Source organism: Calidris pugnax, unplaced genomic scaffold (genome assembly GCF_001431845.1).
Source record: "Calidris pugnax isolate Ruff unplaced genomic scaffold, ASM143184v1 scaffold435, whole genome shotgun sequence".
In the NCBI taxonomy this organism is placed as follows: domain Eukaryota; kingdom Metazoa; phylum Chordata; class Aves; order Charadriiformes; family Scolopacidae; genus Calidris; species Calidris pugnax.
Genome location: NW_015091240.1, coordinates 1,093,722 through 1,109,637, shown reverse-complemented (window position 1 = coordinate 1,109,637; position 15,916 = coordinate 1,093,722). Strand labels below are relative to the sequence as shown.

Genomic DNA, 15,916 nt, shown 5'->3' with positions numbered 1-15,916 from the left:
TAATGCATGTTTCACGAACAGTTAAATGCATTAATATTGTGGTTATTTTTTGTTATTTTGTAGACTCAACAAAAAGCAACTGTTTATAATCTTAAGAAAAAAGGAAAATACCAGTGCCTGGAAAATATCACAGTAAGTCTGGACATCATTTAAGCCAAGTACATGTCTTTTTTTTTTTTTTTTTTATTCTCCTACTGCTTATCTCAACACACACTTCCTTTTCCTTTAGCCTCTTTCAAACAATACTTGATACTAAACAAATAAAACTAAACACCAAAATAAATTATTTCTCACTAAAGGCTCATTTCTTCTCTCCTGCCCTGCATTCAAAAATATATACACATGCGTGTATATATATATACACATATATATACTGGCTAATAATACTAAAATGATTCTATTCTCTTACAGTTATGCAAAAGCTGACTAGTATTACACAAGACTTCCTGGCAGAAAGAGAAAGCAAGAGTAGGGTCCTCTTGCAATTAGATAACAGCACTGAAATTCAGAAAGCCCAAGCTGTGCGTCATCATTTCACTGCATTACTTCAGACCCTCCGTGCCTTGTTCTCCACATTAATGAACAGAATTTTCCCGGGGGCTCAATACATTGATCTTCCTTATCACTCTGAAATACCGACCAAAGGACTCACAGAAGTAATATTTAACCTACCGTAATCTCTTTCCATATAAAGAATGTATTTGTAATCACAATCATTGGTAACATGTCTGATCAACGCAGAGGGAACCATGAGATCATAAAATAGGACCATGACACGATAACAACGATGGGGATCTCCCACATAAATTCCCACTTAAACACACCAAGGGGAAAGAACTCGAAATCAGGGAGGAAAAGAAATTTAATTAGAGCTGACTGAAAAGCGAGGCATATGGTTCACAGGAATTTTTGCTTTCAATTAAAACACCCTCCTCCTCCTAGGCAAACTAAATACAAATTAAAACAAACTATTTTGTGACAGGTATGTGCAGAAATGAAGACATGCATGACAGAAAATTTGGGTGGAAGCTGTGCCATACACTATGTGCAATTACAATCCAAGTTCTGCACCAAACACTATTTCGACACTACACTACACAAGCATTTATTCCTCCCCATCATCACAGCATCTAACCATTTCCCCCACATTACTAAGATCCATTCCACCCACATACCTAAAATTTGACTTTAGGTGTGGGCAGAAAAGGAAAGGGGGAGAAAGTTGTAAAGAACAGGATTGAACTTTAGAAATAGAATTTTTTAAAAGAGAAATCCTACTCTTGAGTTTCATATTGATAAAAATGCTAAAATATGGAAATAGCTGTGTTTCTAAAATAATATATAACAGGGAACAGTGTAAAAGACGGGGCCATTAGGGAAGGATTTGCAATCAAAATGACTGCCAAATTGCAATTATGAAGATACAGAGAAGACTTAAGAAAACTGGACACATTTGATTTAGAAACTAGTAGATCACTATGAGAAAGACTGTCCACAATTCAAGAGATAAAACTCAAAGATTTTATAGAATGGATGGAGCTCTCACCTACTGTAAGTTATAAGAGGATTATTTGGCCCAGAGAATGGAGAATTTAGGGAGGAAAGGTGACACAGGGCTGCAGCACAGCTCTGCCCGGGCAGCCCCTCTCAGGTGGGCTCAGAGATTTCACCAAAGCATCGCCACAGTGATTGCTGTCACCGAGGATGCCTCACACACACTGTGCATCCAAAACCACACAGCTTGACTGGGGATGAACGTCTGCAGCAAGACAAGAGAGAGAAGTAGGAAGAGCAGTTTTGTATGAAAGGAAGGCAGGCACCAATACTCTGAAAATCAAGGTCAACTACTTAAATGTGAAGTCTGAATGGTAACGGCCCAGGGTGTAACATGACATTGCCCAGGGTTTCCTAACAGAAGACCCCTTTTCATTTGCTCGTAACTTACCGCAAGTGCTTCAATTTGGAGGGACATTTTTACGACCATGTGCCAGCATCTGGCTAAATATATTTACTAAATTGTGAAATGTTGCAGCCAAAATTCTTCAAAACATTGAGAAAATGAGGAAAAACACATCACTGTATACTATTACCAAGCATCCCAGTGACCTTTTTTTCCTTCTTATAGTCTGGTAAGAAATGGAATTCTCCCGACCTCTTCAGTCTTCCCTTCACTAAGGTAGCCTTTGTTATCACTGGTAAAGAGTTACATACATCAGAAACACTTAGGATATCAAAATAAAAAGTCCTTGTGGCCTACTGGAGCCTTTGCAGAACTGGAGCAGAGGGGAACAAACATAGCATAAAGCTACTTAAAGAATAACTAAGCTACATCAAGCACTGAAATACGTTCTGTAAGCAATCCTAACCATCCTACACATGGAAGAAGAGGGAGACAGGGGAAGATGAAGGACAGGGGAAAATTAGGGAGCTGAGCAGGACAGCACAGCAGAAGGTGGAGGCTCTACCAGGCAAGGGTGCATTGCCATGGTACCTGAGTACAGCAGGCCCTGCAATGAATGGTACCCAGGCTCAGCCTAGGGTTAAGACCACCAGCCACATCTATAGTAATGAGGCAGTGAGCAAAGGCAGCTGAACACAGGGAGAAGGAGAAAAGGTGCATTCTCTGGGCCCTGCCTCCATCCTTTGGAAAGGGGCAGATTAAAGTCAAACAGGCAGCTTTAATTCCAACGCTTCCTAGCTTTTCAGAGATGGATTTTGCAGCTGTAGAAACCTTCCCTAAGTACAGACCGTGTGTTTGCACATGCGGATGCTTAAAATAACACACATTCAAGCATTTCAGAACAGAGACTGCCTTCCTATGCATTTTCACTACAAGAAGCAAGGTAACCCCACTCTTAGCTAGGGAGCTTTGAGTAATACCCTGAAGTATATATATAAGCAAACAGTAATACCCATCCCATCCTCCCATCAGGAGTGGTAACTGTAGAGACTGGAGACTTTGCTACCGTGTAGTGCAGCAGATGAATCAGACAGGCTCACTCCTTCTTAAGCTCTCAGATGATCGTGGTTTGACCATCAGCAGACACCGATTATCATCACCTCATTGTAAGCAGCATACAGCTGGTAACCTCATGTAGCAAGAGCCTGCAAGTCCAACACTAGCCATCTAGAAATGCCTCCTGTCACTTCTAAGCAGTATCTAAATTACAGGCGATAGTGTCATATTATCCCAGCTGTCAAGTGTGCAAAGGTCTGTGGTTGAGGGGGAGAATGTTACCTTTCTCTCATTTCAGGAAGAGATGTCTCATCCCAACAGGATCTAATTAAAAAGGCGGAGGCAGAGTGGTCACTTTTATTTCAGAGATGAATACGGTTCAGCTCCATGCAATGAAACAGCACATACTTGGGCACTGCTTCAACAGTTGATATGCGCTGTTAACTTACGTAGGCTGCAGCAGTCTTGCTCCTCATGTACACTCTCTGTTTACTCATCATTCTCCCCCAACAACGTTCTTCCTTTTCTTTAGAAACTTGTCTTTGCTTTTGGTGTTACACAGACGGACATGAGGAAAGAGCACTGCTGCTCCAAACTCAATTAGCCTCTCGTACGCTTGCTTTTCCATATCCTCCTCAGCTGTACCCACACACGGTTCTCATTTAGCTTCCTTCATTGCATTAAAGCAGGGACAGGAACATTAGAGTCCTCCAAACACCACCCGGTACGTACAAACCACAGACTGCCCACAAGACCAGTCACTGCGCTATGGGACATCCAGAAACAAACTGTGGGTTTTCTTCCTCAGCAAAAACAAGCATTTGCTGTGCAATCAATTGCAACAACCAGGTTTGTTTCAGTTATGTACAACACACACAGTTTAGAGCTTGAACAGCCCGATAGTAGCCATTTACAAAGCAGACATTTTACTAGCATACTGATTTTTGCACCATTCAGTATAACGGCTGTTCTCTTTAGCCCTAATTTCTCAACAGGATCTGCACACCATGTACCATCCCTTCACAGGGTCAGAGGTAGTTTGCTCCTCAGCATCCCAATCCTTCTCGCTGCCCCCACTTGCTCAGAGTAGCTATTTCACAATTCGGACTCTTTCCCTGACACACTGAGCGTCCAGGATGAAATTCACTGTCCCATTAAATGCCTGCCAAGGTTTTGTGCTGCCTCAATCACACTCCTACCCCCTTTTCCCGAGCACTCAAGTGGTTTACCACAGGCTGCCCTCTGTCTAGAGGTGAATGCCTATCTTGCAGCACAAGAAACCCTTCCCCATCTGTGCCTGATGTAAGGAATGACTTTCCTATCTGCAAACCCGCCAAGAATTAACCAATTCACTTAGAGAAGAAAGAGACAAGACCCCACAACCCAGCTTTTGTCCGATTTGTAACCCATTCATGACCAAAAAGGAATACTTTATTCACAAAATACAGGAAGTTGGGCAAGCGAAGCTTTTTTCCCCTCCACCTCTCATTTTTGACACAGTCTGTGAGTAGAAGTGAGTCCTGGTGGAGACAGATGTGGTGGGGCGCTATGTTGACTTCTTACGTGCACCTGGCGACTGAGAAAGACTTCGGTTTTGAAGCCATTGCAGAGGTCCTAACGCCACCAAGATTTCTTAGTAATAGTCATACAACTGCACAACGTCCCATGGCATTTAAAACCTCCAGGTCATAAAACACAACCAGTGCAACAAGGGGGAGGAGAATGTGAAGAGAAAATAGGAGTGGTGGCAGGTGGGCAGCTCCTGTGTTCTTAGACAAATCTTGACAGCGCAATCTACTGCAAGTCCTAAAACTTTTCAGTCATTAACTTAATCTTCATAACTCTAGCAGGATTTCAGAAGTCCTACAGACTCCCTGGATGGTGAAGCAACATCAGACTTCAGGACCACAAAAAGTAAGAAGCCTTTGCTCAAAAGGGACGCTGAGGTTTGTTAGTATTTTATCTCCTATCTTTTCCACGCATTTCTATAGGAGGAGATAAAATGTTTAGCTGACCAGTTTTCACTGCAAGTCTCAGATTAACATAGTTGGAATGAACTTTGATGCAATCTGAAGACAGTTGTGACAAATACTGCACGTAGCAATGACTGAATTAAGGTCTGCACATGAGGTATCCGTTTTCTTTTTCATCTCCTATTTTAAAAAAAAAAAAAAAATTCAGAAGAGGGCAGAAGCAACTAAGGCAGCCACTTTGCAGGAACACGGGAGCAGGGGACTCATCATCTACAGCAACTTGTCTTTGGCAGAGTTGGGCATTGCAACTTATTATTCTTCTCACCTTGAAGAGGAGCCAGAAAACAAAAAGTAGCAACTGTGTCAGTTGTCGTGAATTGCCTTAAACTTAGGCATGGGAAGAATCACTGCAACACACTGCTTACAAGCTAAACCATAAACACACTGCACAGAATTTTACAGGCAAGCATAAGCTATGGGGCACAGTGAAGGTTATCAGAAACAACCTTCAGTCCGGTAACAGGTGGTGGGTTTGCTAGGATGGAGCAGGGGCTGCTGGAGAAACAGCAGTCCCTTCCCGCAAGTCAAAAAAAACCAAGCATAGCAAATGAATGAAAGGGAGAATTTTTATTTTTAATTTTTTTAGTAGGCTGCTCAAACTTTCAGAAGTTTATTTGCACCTCTCAGATGAGGTCCCAACTAACTGCACCATGAAGAGAACTAGGCTCCATTGCTAGGAGATGGCTGCGGTGGAAAAGAAAGAAAAGTACGCTCTGCAGTAAATAATTAGCAGCTCTGGCCTGCTCACTCCTTCTGCAGCGTTATGCTTCTCACACTGAACCAGGAAATAGTTGAACAGAGGCATTTAAAAATATGAAGACCGAGGCAGAACACAACAGTTAAATACCAGTTAAACCACATACCGTAGGTCTGTCTTGTAGTAGTGGGAAATGAGTACCGCTTAGGGCTGTTCCAGATATTGCATCCACCTGCAAATATTTGCTGCTGGCTAGAGCTCAGCACGTATACTCTCACTAGCAGTATCAGTACTTTGCAAAATATTACAGACAAGAAAGAAAAAGAAAGTCGGCTTAATACAGAGTACAATAAACTAATTATATGCTTTAATCATCAAAAGCATATAAAGTCTGGTTGGGGGCATTTTTAGTTTGGGTTTTTTTTAAAAAGCAGGTTATATGATTAGAAAGTTAGTGAAGAATATAGCTGCTTTTTTCAAGCATTTTAAGCTTTCAATTCCATGAATATGAATTATTAGCTTCTTTAATGTGGATCTTTTACTATGAGCATATAGCAGAGATCAGAAATTACAATGTCACAGAGGAATCGGGCACACACAATAAAAGCACAGAAGCAATTACACTTTCATTACATAGTCTCAAATCCACATTAAAAAATACCTTGAGCTAAGGCATTTATATTTTAGATCAACTACCTTTCAGCAATAATGAAAAATCACTACAGCTGGAGAAAGAGACAACAAGATAAAAATGCACTGACGTGGTGCTGGAGGACATTGGCCATTAAAGTCTTACCTTATGAAGAAAAAGATAAAAACTTTATAACAGTATTTCATCTGTAACTGTTAAGCTGGAAAAGATTTCCATTTCTAAACATATAAACAAATGTATTTTTTTAGTTACTTCAGTTAACTGGTTAGCTTTTTTCTTTCTAAGCATCTCCTATAAATTTTAACATCTCCAAATGCAAGTCCTTCTAAGTTACAAAGGAAAGTTTTCTTTCCTTTAACAGGGACAAAGGAGAGTATTGTTGAGATTTATTATATACATACAATTACTTTCATTGTTATGGAGATTAAAGGACAAAGGGCCAACAGATCTACTTCCAGATCTTACAGCCTTGTCCTTTCCCATAATTATGTCTTTAAATGGGATTTCAGTTAACACATTCACAATACCAATATCTACCAATGCTTTGCATATACTTAAGAGATAATTTCAATTATTTTAATGTGGATGCAGCAATACATTTAATTTATCATTGACCATTCAGGTGAACACGTTCAACTCAATAGTACCAATACAGTGTGTTTCTTCATTCAGTTCTAAAAAGAATCTTAAAACTAGTACAAGGTTCACTAGGAAAAATAACTGGCTAGTCTATTAGGCACTTAAAAAGAAAGCAAACCAAACTTTCACAGAAATGTTCCCTTTTTTTTCCCCCCTTCCATCTCAGGAATATTTCCAGAAATAGGATTTTGAATTGCAGAGAGATACTGAAAAAAGAAAACAAAAGTACTTTCATTCTGCAGATGTTCATGATGCTCCTCTAGCTCACATGAGAATATGTCAGTCTCCTTTCTTCAGCTGTCAGATACAACATCTACTGGAAACTCTAAGTTTAAAGCACCATTCCTCTGCCTGTGGGGTCCACAGTATGCCAGTTAAAAAGGCCAGATCCTGACCTCAAACCTGGGCTGCTTATTTCTCCCTGGTGCCCAGCTGCAGGGAACTAGACCCTAGAGGTGAATTCCCCTCAAAGAATTATGCAAACTGAACCAAAGACAATGAACTTCCCCAAAGAGTGAGCTTTTTTTTTTTTTTTCATAGTTTTGTTGAAGATACACATTTACAAAGAGTATGGGAAGGAAACTGTGGCTACACTTCTTGTATTACTCCTTTATAAAAAAAAAAAAAAAAAGAAGTATAAATCCATAGAAGGTGAAACCACCAAAGACCTCAGTTAACCAGGCACAGCCTACTTTGCAAAAAAATAAAAAAAAATGCATTGGAATTACACCAGAATAAGTACATTTTTATTGGTATTGAACTCCAAACCTATTATTAGAAGAGGTTGATCCTGAAAGGAGACTGAAAGGACACTAGAATTTAGAAAGCACAATTCATGTAGCAGGAAAGCCATGAGCTGTCAAGTCTCTAAATCCAAATTTAGTTATAAATGGGTGATTATAATATGTGCAGCCTCAAGAAGACATCAGAATTCCAGTATCTGCTTTCATTGGAGAAAAATAATTAGAGGAAACAAAACTTAATTACTTAAAAGGGCCCTACCAATTTACCATCATTCATTTACTTCACCCTCAGTTTGAGACATTTCTAAGTATATAAAGCTCCTGCAGAATCAGAGAAAACAACTGAGCATAATCACAAAAGGAGGAAACCCCTAAACTCTCTTATTAACACAATACAATTTTGTATATGTAAATTTGATGCCAGCCAGAGGCACACATTTTTTCCCTTCACACTGGTTTTCATAACGTCACATTTTTATGTTTAAAAAGTATACTGAAACCATGGCATGTCTGATATTGTAATAAAACCACTGGCAAGGCTGAGTCAATCTCTTTCGATGGTTCCACATTACTACTTTCTGCCATGCTGAAACTTGTAACATGCATTTCTTTCACCTGCATCCCAGAGGGTAAGGGTGAAAGCCCTTCTCTTTCTCAGCCAAAGCTACATCTTGGTCTCAGAGAGAGGTCATTTGCCCCAAATCCCTGCCAGCACAGAAAACTGGTCCCTTTTCCAATCAGGGCTATTCTTACTGTTTCAGGTGTTGCTAGTGGTGGAGGCATCTTCTATTTTCAGCTGGACACAATCTACCACTCTAGCATCCTCTCTGTCCTTTCCACTTCAAACGCATCGGCCACCTTGCACTAAGACAAGTAGCAGAGCAAGCTCAGACAAACAAAGATGTGATCCCTCTTACTAGGAAATCAGACAGCAGCTAGCAAGTCGGCTGTCCTTGAGCTAATACAGGCTGCAGCCAGATGAAGCTAACTAAATGAACTCTCAGTTTTCCCCTTTGCCCCTCTGTATCGTGAGATCTTTGGCAAAATTAAGTTCAAAGTTTCAAGGGAATGCCCTGGGAATCAGCTGATTGAGACGCTTTGAGCATGAAGATACCCTGGGGAGGTAGCAAGAAACGACCTCCATTTATCTGCAGGACTAGTGACATTTCAGGAACAACAAGCACTAGGGGGAGGCAGCAAGAAGCTTTCACAGTCTGTAACATCACAGATGGTCCCATGCTTTGCTGCTTATGTAGGCTGGCCTGTCCCAAAACAAAGCTGCACCTTTCTCTGGCCGTTGGGGCCTGCTGCCCCATCCTTTACAGCATCTTCCTGTCTTTTGAGGCAACATAGTGCTCCCAAGCCAGCCCTCTGGCTCAGCACCCACCTACCCTTTGCACAGCACTCTCCTTATTTCCAGGGGCAGAGTTGGTAGAAATTTTAATTTGCAAGTGACGACTCAAAAGCAGATACGTAGAAACAGACTTGCCAGCAGTGACCTGTTCATGTGTGTATATGAAAATAAACAAGGAAGCATATTAAAAATGCTCTCACTTAACAGAAACAAGCATGCAAGAGGAAATAGTGAAAGAAAGTTCAGTCTAAGCTCCACCACAATGGGGAATGCAACAACGAAAGTCACGGGCATTCTTGTGAGAAAACAGTCTCCAGAGGCCTCTCCCACTGCAGAGAGAAACCATCAGCAAACAGAGCAAGATGCATAACATCATAGCTTTGGCTAGGAATCTTCACAGAGGTATGCAGAGTCCCCTATCCTACTACCCATCCACCAAGATGTCCTAAAATCATAAATGATTCATCTCAATACACCTTATAATTTTTTTTTTTTTAAATATCCCACTGAACCAGTAAAAGCAGAGGCTTTTAAACAGGCATTTAAACCCACCAAAACATGTGAAGTTATGACCCCCAGTGACCAGGGACAGGTTGGGCTTGTTTGCACAAATAACCCCTCTTTCGGGAGCTCTCCCATTCAGGCTTGGTTCAACCCAAACCCTTCCAAGCTGGCAGTCGAAAAAACCCTATCAAAATATTGCCAAAAGGAAGTAAGGAATTAATCTGAGAATGCACTTAATCACTGAGCCAGCTGTGTTTTAGATACAAACCATAAAATCCTAACAAGGAAGAGCTCCCACGCGTGCAAGTCCCTCCTCTCACCTGGGCTGTGACAGCAGAGAGGGCTCCAGCACCTTCAGGCTCAGACAAGACCCATTCATAGAGCCAGGGCCAGAGTCACCCTCACCCTTTCTTAAACACCCACAGCCTCCAACACAGATATGCCAAGAGACTGCATCTGCTTACCAGGCTGCAACAAAGAGACTGCAATTACAATAAAGTTCCAGGCCCGATGTTCAAGTCTTTATTTGATGATTTTGCAGTCTCAGAAGCAGAAATTTCTTACCTTCAATGTGGGAAATATGGGTGAAGTTCCCATAAATTACGCTTTATACTCATTCCCTGGCCCATATGGTGCACAGTAAACAAGAAAACAGTACTGCAGTATGTAGATGCCATTTTCCTGCACACCACAAAACCAAACCAATCAACCAAAAAACCATTAAGTCATCAAGTCTTTCCAATAAACAAAACACCCAACCCAACATTTAAAAAAACCCCTATGTTCTAAAGCCTAAAGTAGAACCCCAGATGCAGTACATAACAAAACCTTTGCATGCATTAGGAACTTACCAATGACATATTACTTTTACTCATTTAGTTTGGCTAAAACTGTACAAAACAATGAGGAAAGTCAGCAGCGTACCAAACAAGCAGGAGGTACACGAACAGGAAAAGGAAACCAAGAACAAGTAGATGTGCAGCACTGGAGAGAAAGGAATTTCTAGGCATTGCCCAGAAGACCTTAAAGGTAATCCCTCCGGTGGTCCCTTCTCCCTCCCCGAAGTAGGACTTGAGTCAAACAAAGGCTTTAGCCCTCTTCCCCGCTCATACCAACTGGGTTTGGAGCACCATGTAGAGCCAAGATCAGTTACAGACCCCACAGGTCTGGTGCCACAGCAGACTCCAACAGACTCCTTCCTCTGTTTATAGCTGTAGGTGCCATTTCCTCTATTCTGTTAAAAAAACTGTGCAGTTAAAACCATAGTTTCCTTTTCTCCCATTACACTTCTACAGGTGGAGAAAGAGGCTTTCATACCTGGCCCTAGGTGTCTCAGATAAATCACAGAAGGAAAAGAGTGACCACTGCGTGGTTTCTAATACCAAGAGATTCTTCCAATTTCCTAATGATGGCAGGAAAACAACCTTAACTACATTCAGTGATGTGCCAAATACCAACAACATGTACAGCAAGATAAGGACATTACTGTGTGTTCCCCTGCCTTTTCCACAGAATGCCCATGAATGACATAGAAGGTAACTAAACGAGGCCACAAGTTTATCAATCCAGCTCTGGTCGGACCACATGTATGTGTCCATTCTTTCCTGGATTACAGAAATACCTTTCCCACTTAATCTTGGATTTTCTCCTGGAATTTTGGATTAATAGCCCCAGGAGGCCTGTTTATGTGCAGATACATTTGGGAACAGCTGGAAAGCACTTAGAGAAAAGTCTTGGTGCAGCCTTCCAGAGCACTGCATCTGTTTTGTTCTTCTCTTTCTGCACATGCCTGATCACTCTTTCCCCCTCCCACATTGCTTTCTAACGTTTCATATTAGCACATGCTCACCTACACTTAGTTATCTTTTCCCCCCACAATTAAAGTCCTCCCCTGCACAGTCATCTCCTGCTGAAAATTAGTTTCCTACTGATGGCTCCATTTAAGGCAAGGTTCTCTTTCACTCTCCCCTTCCTACATAGCAGCAGGCCCTCTCTGCTAGAGAAAATTCTGCTAGCTCCTCCTACAATTCCAGCAACCTTTTATGATGGTCAAGGTATTATTTACATTTAAATTTTGGAGTCTAACTAAAAGCATTCATATCAGGCTAACAACCAGATGGGCAGCCACTGACTATTTAAATAGCTTCTCATATTGGGAATCTTCTCTCAAGCAATCAGAAAAACCCAAATAAATGACATGAGACAGGCTTCATACCTACCAACATCAAATTCCCAGTTCCCAACCACTCTCTAAAATTGCTGAAATGCTCACTCTATGATACACTGTAATTCTACTAAGGAGGAGGAAATGCATAAATTAAAATTATATGGATTATGCCCTACGCAATAAGCAACCAAAGATTTTTTAACAGTAGCAATTTCTCTCTCATATTTAGAAACTCCAACCAAAAAAATTTACATGCCATGAAAATCCTCAACAAAGACTTGCATGTATCTCACATAATTGAGGAAGTACTAATAATAGCGTGGCTGTTTGCACAGACAACATTTCCACTGTGGGCCTGAATTCTGATCTTGAATGTGCAGAAGAAGATATTTTGTTGTGTGTTGCTGGCTGGAGACTAAAATCAAAGTACTGGAAACCATCTGAGTATGCTGCAATGTGCAGTCAGGCTATGCAGCTAAGGAAGCACCATGCACATCCACACCACATTGAAAACAAAGCATCTATTGAGTACTGCAGAAGGTGATCGTGTTGTGTGTTCGTGTAATGAACATAAAGAAGCACGTGAAGTTAACCGGTGTTGCAGTTTTAAACAAAAATTAAAGCCTTTGCATTTCAGCATCAACTGTCAGTCAGTACAGAAAAATAACTTGTCCTGACAGATGAGAACTCTATTTCTAAGCTCCTCCAACACAAGCAAACCACAGCCACAGCTTCCCTTTCTGGTCTACGCTGCATAAATTTAGTCCTGCTCAGGTATCCGCATCTGCGATGCCCATAGCCGTGCTTCTAATAGTGGTTATTAAAGGTTTTACCCCAGAAGCATATTTACAGAAGCAGCAAGGGAGCCTCACATTTCTCATGCTTTATTCTTTTTTTAAAGTGCTAAATTAACTATATATAGATCTATGTCACAAAGTATTTGCAAAGTACTTCTGTTAAATGGTACTTACTTTTAACTTTTTTTTTTCTTTCATGTGCTAAGGATTACCCAGAAGAATTTCACAAACTAAAATTTAGAGTACCATACAAGAGAAGAATCAACAAGGATGACTAACAATGATCAATATATAGCAGAAAGTAATTGATGTGCAACATACATGCACGGCAAGCCCACATTTTAGATATGATGGTGCTTCATTTAAATCCTATGTTAGAAATTCACATCAGTAATTAAGTCATAATCCTACATAATTGACTTATGCAGTATCAGTAGAAATTCTGTACATGGAATAAGCTGTAAGAACAAGCTACTACTTCCACATAAAAGGCATTCATAACTCTAAGAACCAAAACAAGCACACTGGAGCTTAAAAGTCCATTGCTCTTGAGTAGTAGATGTTATGTTGTCGTATCACTGACATGATCAGTTTCAAGTCACTAGCTCTCATAAAAAACACAGAGGAAGGTTTGTTTTTTTAACAACTCCAACCTTGCCTGCTATGTTGTAATTCATTAAAAATAAGGAAGATCCTTGAGTAAAAGATGCCACGGAAAGATCATATGCCGGTCACGCCACCCAGGAGCTGCCATGACACAGCCGTTCCACAACTCGGGACGCTTCCCAGCCCTTGCGTGTGTTTGGGCCAACAATGCTGCCTGTGTTAGGAGCACTGTCCCCTTACCGACCCCAAAGCCATCTGAAAGGCAACACACAGACTAGATCCTGCTGAGGGCCACTTCCACCCAACTCGCTGCCTTTCCACTCGTGGGCCGGCAGGGAGACTATAGACAAGGGGCAATACCTGTTCTGGCAATGCACAAAGTCCAGCTCATGCCACATGCCTAACAGTCTTGCCAGCTCCTGTCACCTTCTTATACCAGCTAAATACCTTATCAGAAAGTCCTAGGCCATGTCCCCATACCTGCACACATGCCAAACCACGAACAACACTGGCCAACTCAGGCATCTGCCTTAACCTGTGCAAAGAACCCACCACAAAGAGCAAAACTGTTCCCTATCAGAGACCATCCTGATTTTTAGAGGGTGACACCACGTGAACACTACTTGGAACAAGCAACAAGACTACTGTGCTTAGAGCTAGCATTCCCTCCAAGCAAGGCTTTATTCTGCATCCTCACTGCTGGCATTAATGGGCTATATAAACATAGAAACGTATATAAACATTATCCTCCCCACCTGCCCTAAGCGGCCACACTGAAATTTAGTGATTTCAAATGAGTGGATGATTTGCAGAATCACACCATCAGTGAGAACTTGATTTATGTCTTATTCCTCTAAGGAAAAAGCTCCTAAGAGGCCCTTCCCTCCACCCCTCTCTGTAGATCAGACAAGTGCTACTAATGTTCACAACTCCACAAGGTCCTGATCAACACCACTTAAGAGATCTGGTGAACGGAGACTGGCACTGGCTTTCACATTCACAGGTACACCTAAAGTCACAACTGACACTGTCAAAACCTGTAGTCTTCCGAATTTTCAGACCATGACACCATGAGCCGGTAAGCTCCCACCTAAAATTATGAGCCACACCAAAATCTGCAGATCTGACCTGTGTCCTGCAGCACGTTGATGGGAGCTCAGACACTATCAGAGGATGACAGAACTTACTCAAGGGTCCCACAGGAAGTTAGTGGGGTGCAAAGCTGGGCCCCAAGATGACGAATGCATAAATATAACTACATGTAATGAGGACAGGGTCCAATTTTTTTTATTATTTCTCATACTAAACACCAATTAAGAGTCAGATTTAGAGGACAAGGAGATCATTACATCACAAGATTCCATACCCTGCTTGAGAAGAACAACTACAAACAATAGAGGCAATGGCTGGCAGATCGTCACACAAAGGCTCCTCTGCTTCACGGAAGAGAAGTCAATGCAAGCCACATGCCCACAGGAGAGTCCTGTTGCATGGGTGAGCGTGCAAGGCTAATACCCAGGGACAATCCAGGTCTGCCCTGAGCTTTTCCAAAATGCCGGAGTACTTTGATTCCCAAGTCAGTCTTAGCTCTTATTCAGAAGAGATTTTTAAACCTAGGCTTTTAAACCCAGGCTTGATACAAGGGCAGAGATGGAATGACAAAACACTGCAAGGTGTACTCCAAACTGAATGAAACACAAAACGAGGAGGAAGCAAAGGTTCAGAAAAGCCATTAGCTGTAATGACAAGCTGGTGCCAATGTAAGATAAGGAAAGAAGAGTTAAAAATCTAAAGCAATGGTACAGTTCTGCTTTGCAGCCGTCAGGGTGGGACTGAAACATAGACCAGGCAGAGCTGTCATCACAGATTACACCTTGGTCCATACCAACACACACTCATGCTTCTGTAGCAGAAACCATTGAGACAGAGAGGCCAAGGAGGCACATCTGGAAACGAAAGTTCAGCAAGCCCCAAAACATTAGAGTTCACAGCAATCACGAAGCTCTCCTACCAGAACGCTAGGAAGCTATCAGCTGAGAGAAGAACGGGGTGAAAGTCTATGCCAGCGTATGATGAGTGTGTCATCTGGCAAAGGATTTTGAGTTACATCACTAAAAGGTGTTCTTGGAAGAACACCCTGCAACGCACTTGGGGCGCAGAGGAAGGCTTAAAACACTAGTGTGCTGGCAGAGGCCTCCTGCCGACCCACCGCCCCACACCACGGCCGGGTTCTCCCATGAAAAACTCCACACCGCTCCCAAAGGCTGTAACCCGGTGGGTGATGCAGGCTACCAGCACGGGCGACGTGCAAATAACATATTACTAATTAACCAGCAGCGACACGACGAGGGCAGGCTACAATACTCAGTGGGGAGACAGGAGCCGTCCCTGCTCTCTACCTAAGGCAGCTTTTAGGGCTGTAAACAACCGGGGCAGCCCCACGCCCCGAGAGGAGCCGGCCGGCTGTACCACCGGCTCGTACCCCCGCCACACCCCCGCCGCTGCCGGCCAGCGACAGCCCCCCAGGCGGCGGCCGGCCGGAGCTCAGACCCCCCGAAGGGCAAGGCGGAGAGCGCCGGTGGAGGCCGAGGCCCCGGGGATCCCGCCCCGGCTCAGCACCGCCTCCGCCGGGCCACGCCGCGGCCCCCCTCAGCCTCCCCTTCCCTTCCCTCGGCGGGCGGCACCGGCGGCACCGCTGCGGGACAAAGCCCGAGCGCCGGCCGCACACCTGCCCCGCCAGCCGCACGCCTCCCGGCGGAGCGGAGGGG

General features: G+C 42.7%; 1 protein-coding gene across 1 annotated transcript in view; it reads right to left on the bottom strand.

The window, feature by feature from the left end:
• The window catches only part of PTPRJ (protein tyrosine phosphatase, receptor type, J), a 98,294-nt gene that overhangs the window by 81,257 nt on the left and 1,121 nt on the right, over positions 1–15,916 (bottom strand). Inside the window, exon 3 of the mRNA XM_014959930.1 lies at positions 13,629–13,683. Coding sequence (XP_014815416.1) covers positions 13,629–13,683 — 55 coding nt within the window. The remainder of the gene's footprint in view (positions 1–13,628; positions 13,684–15,916) is intronic.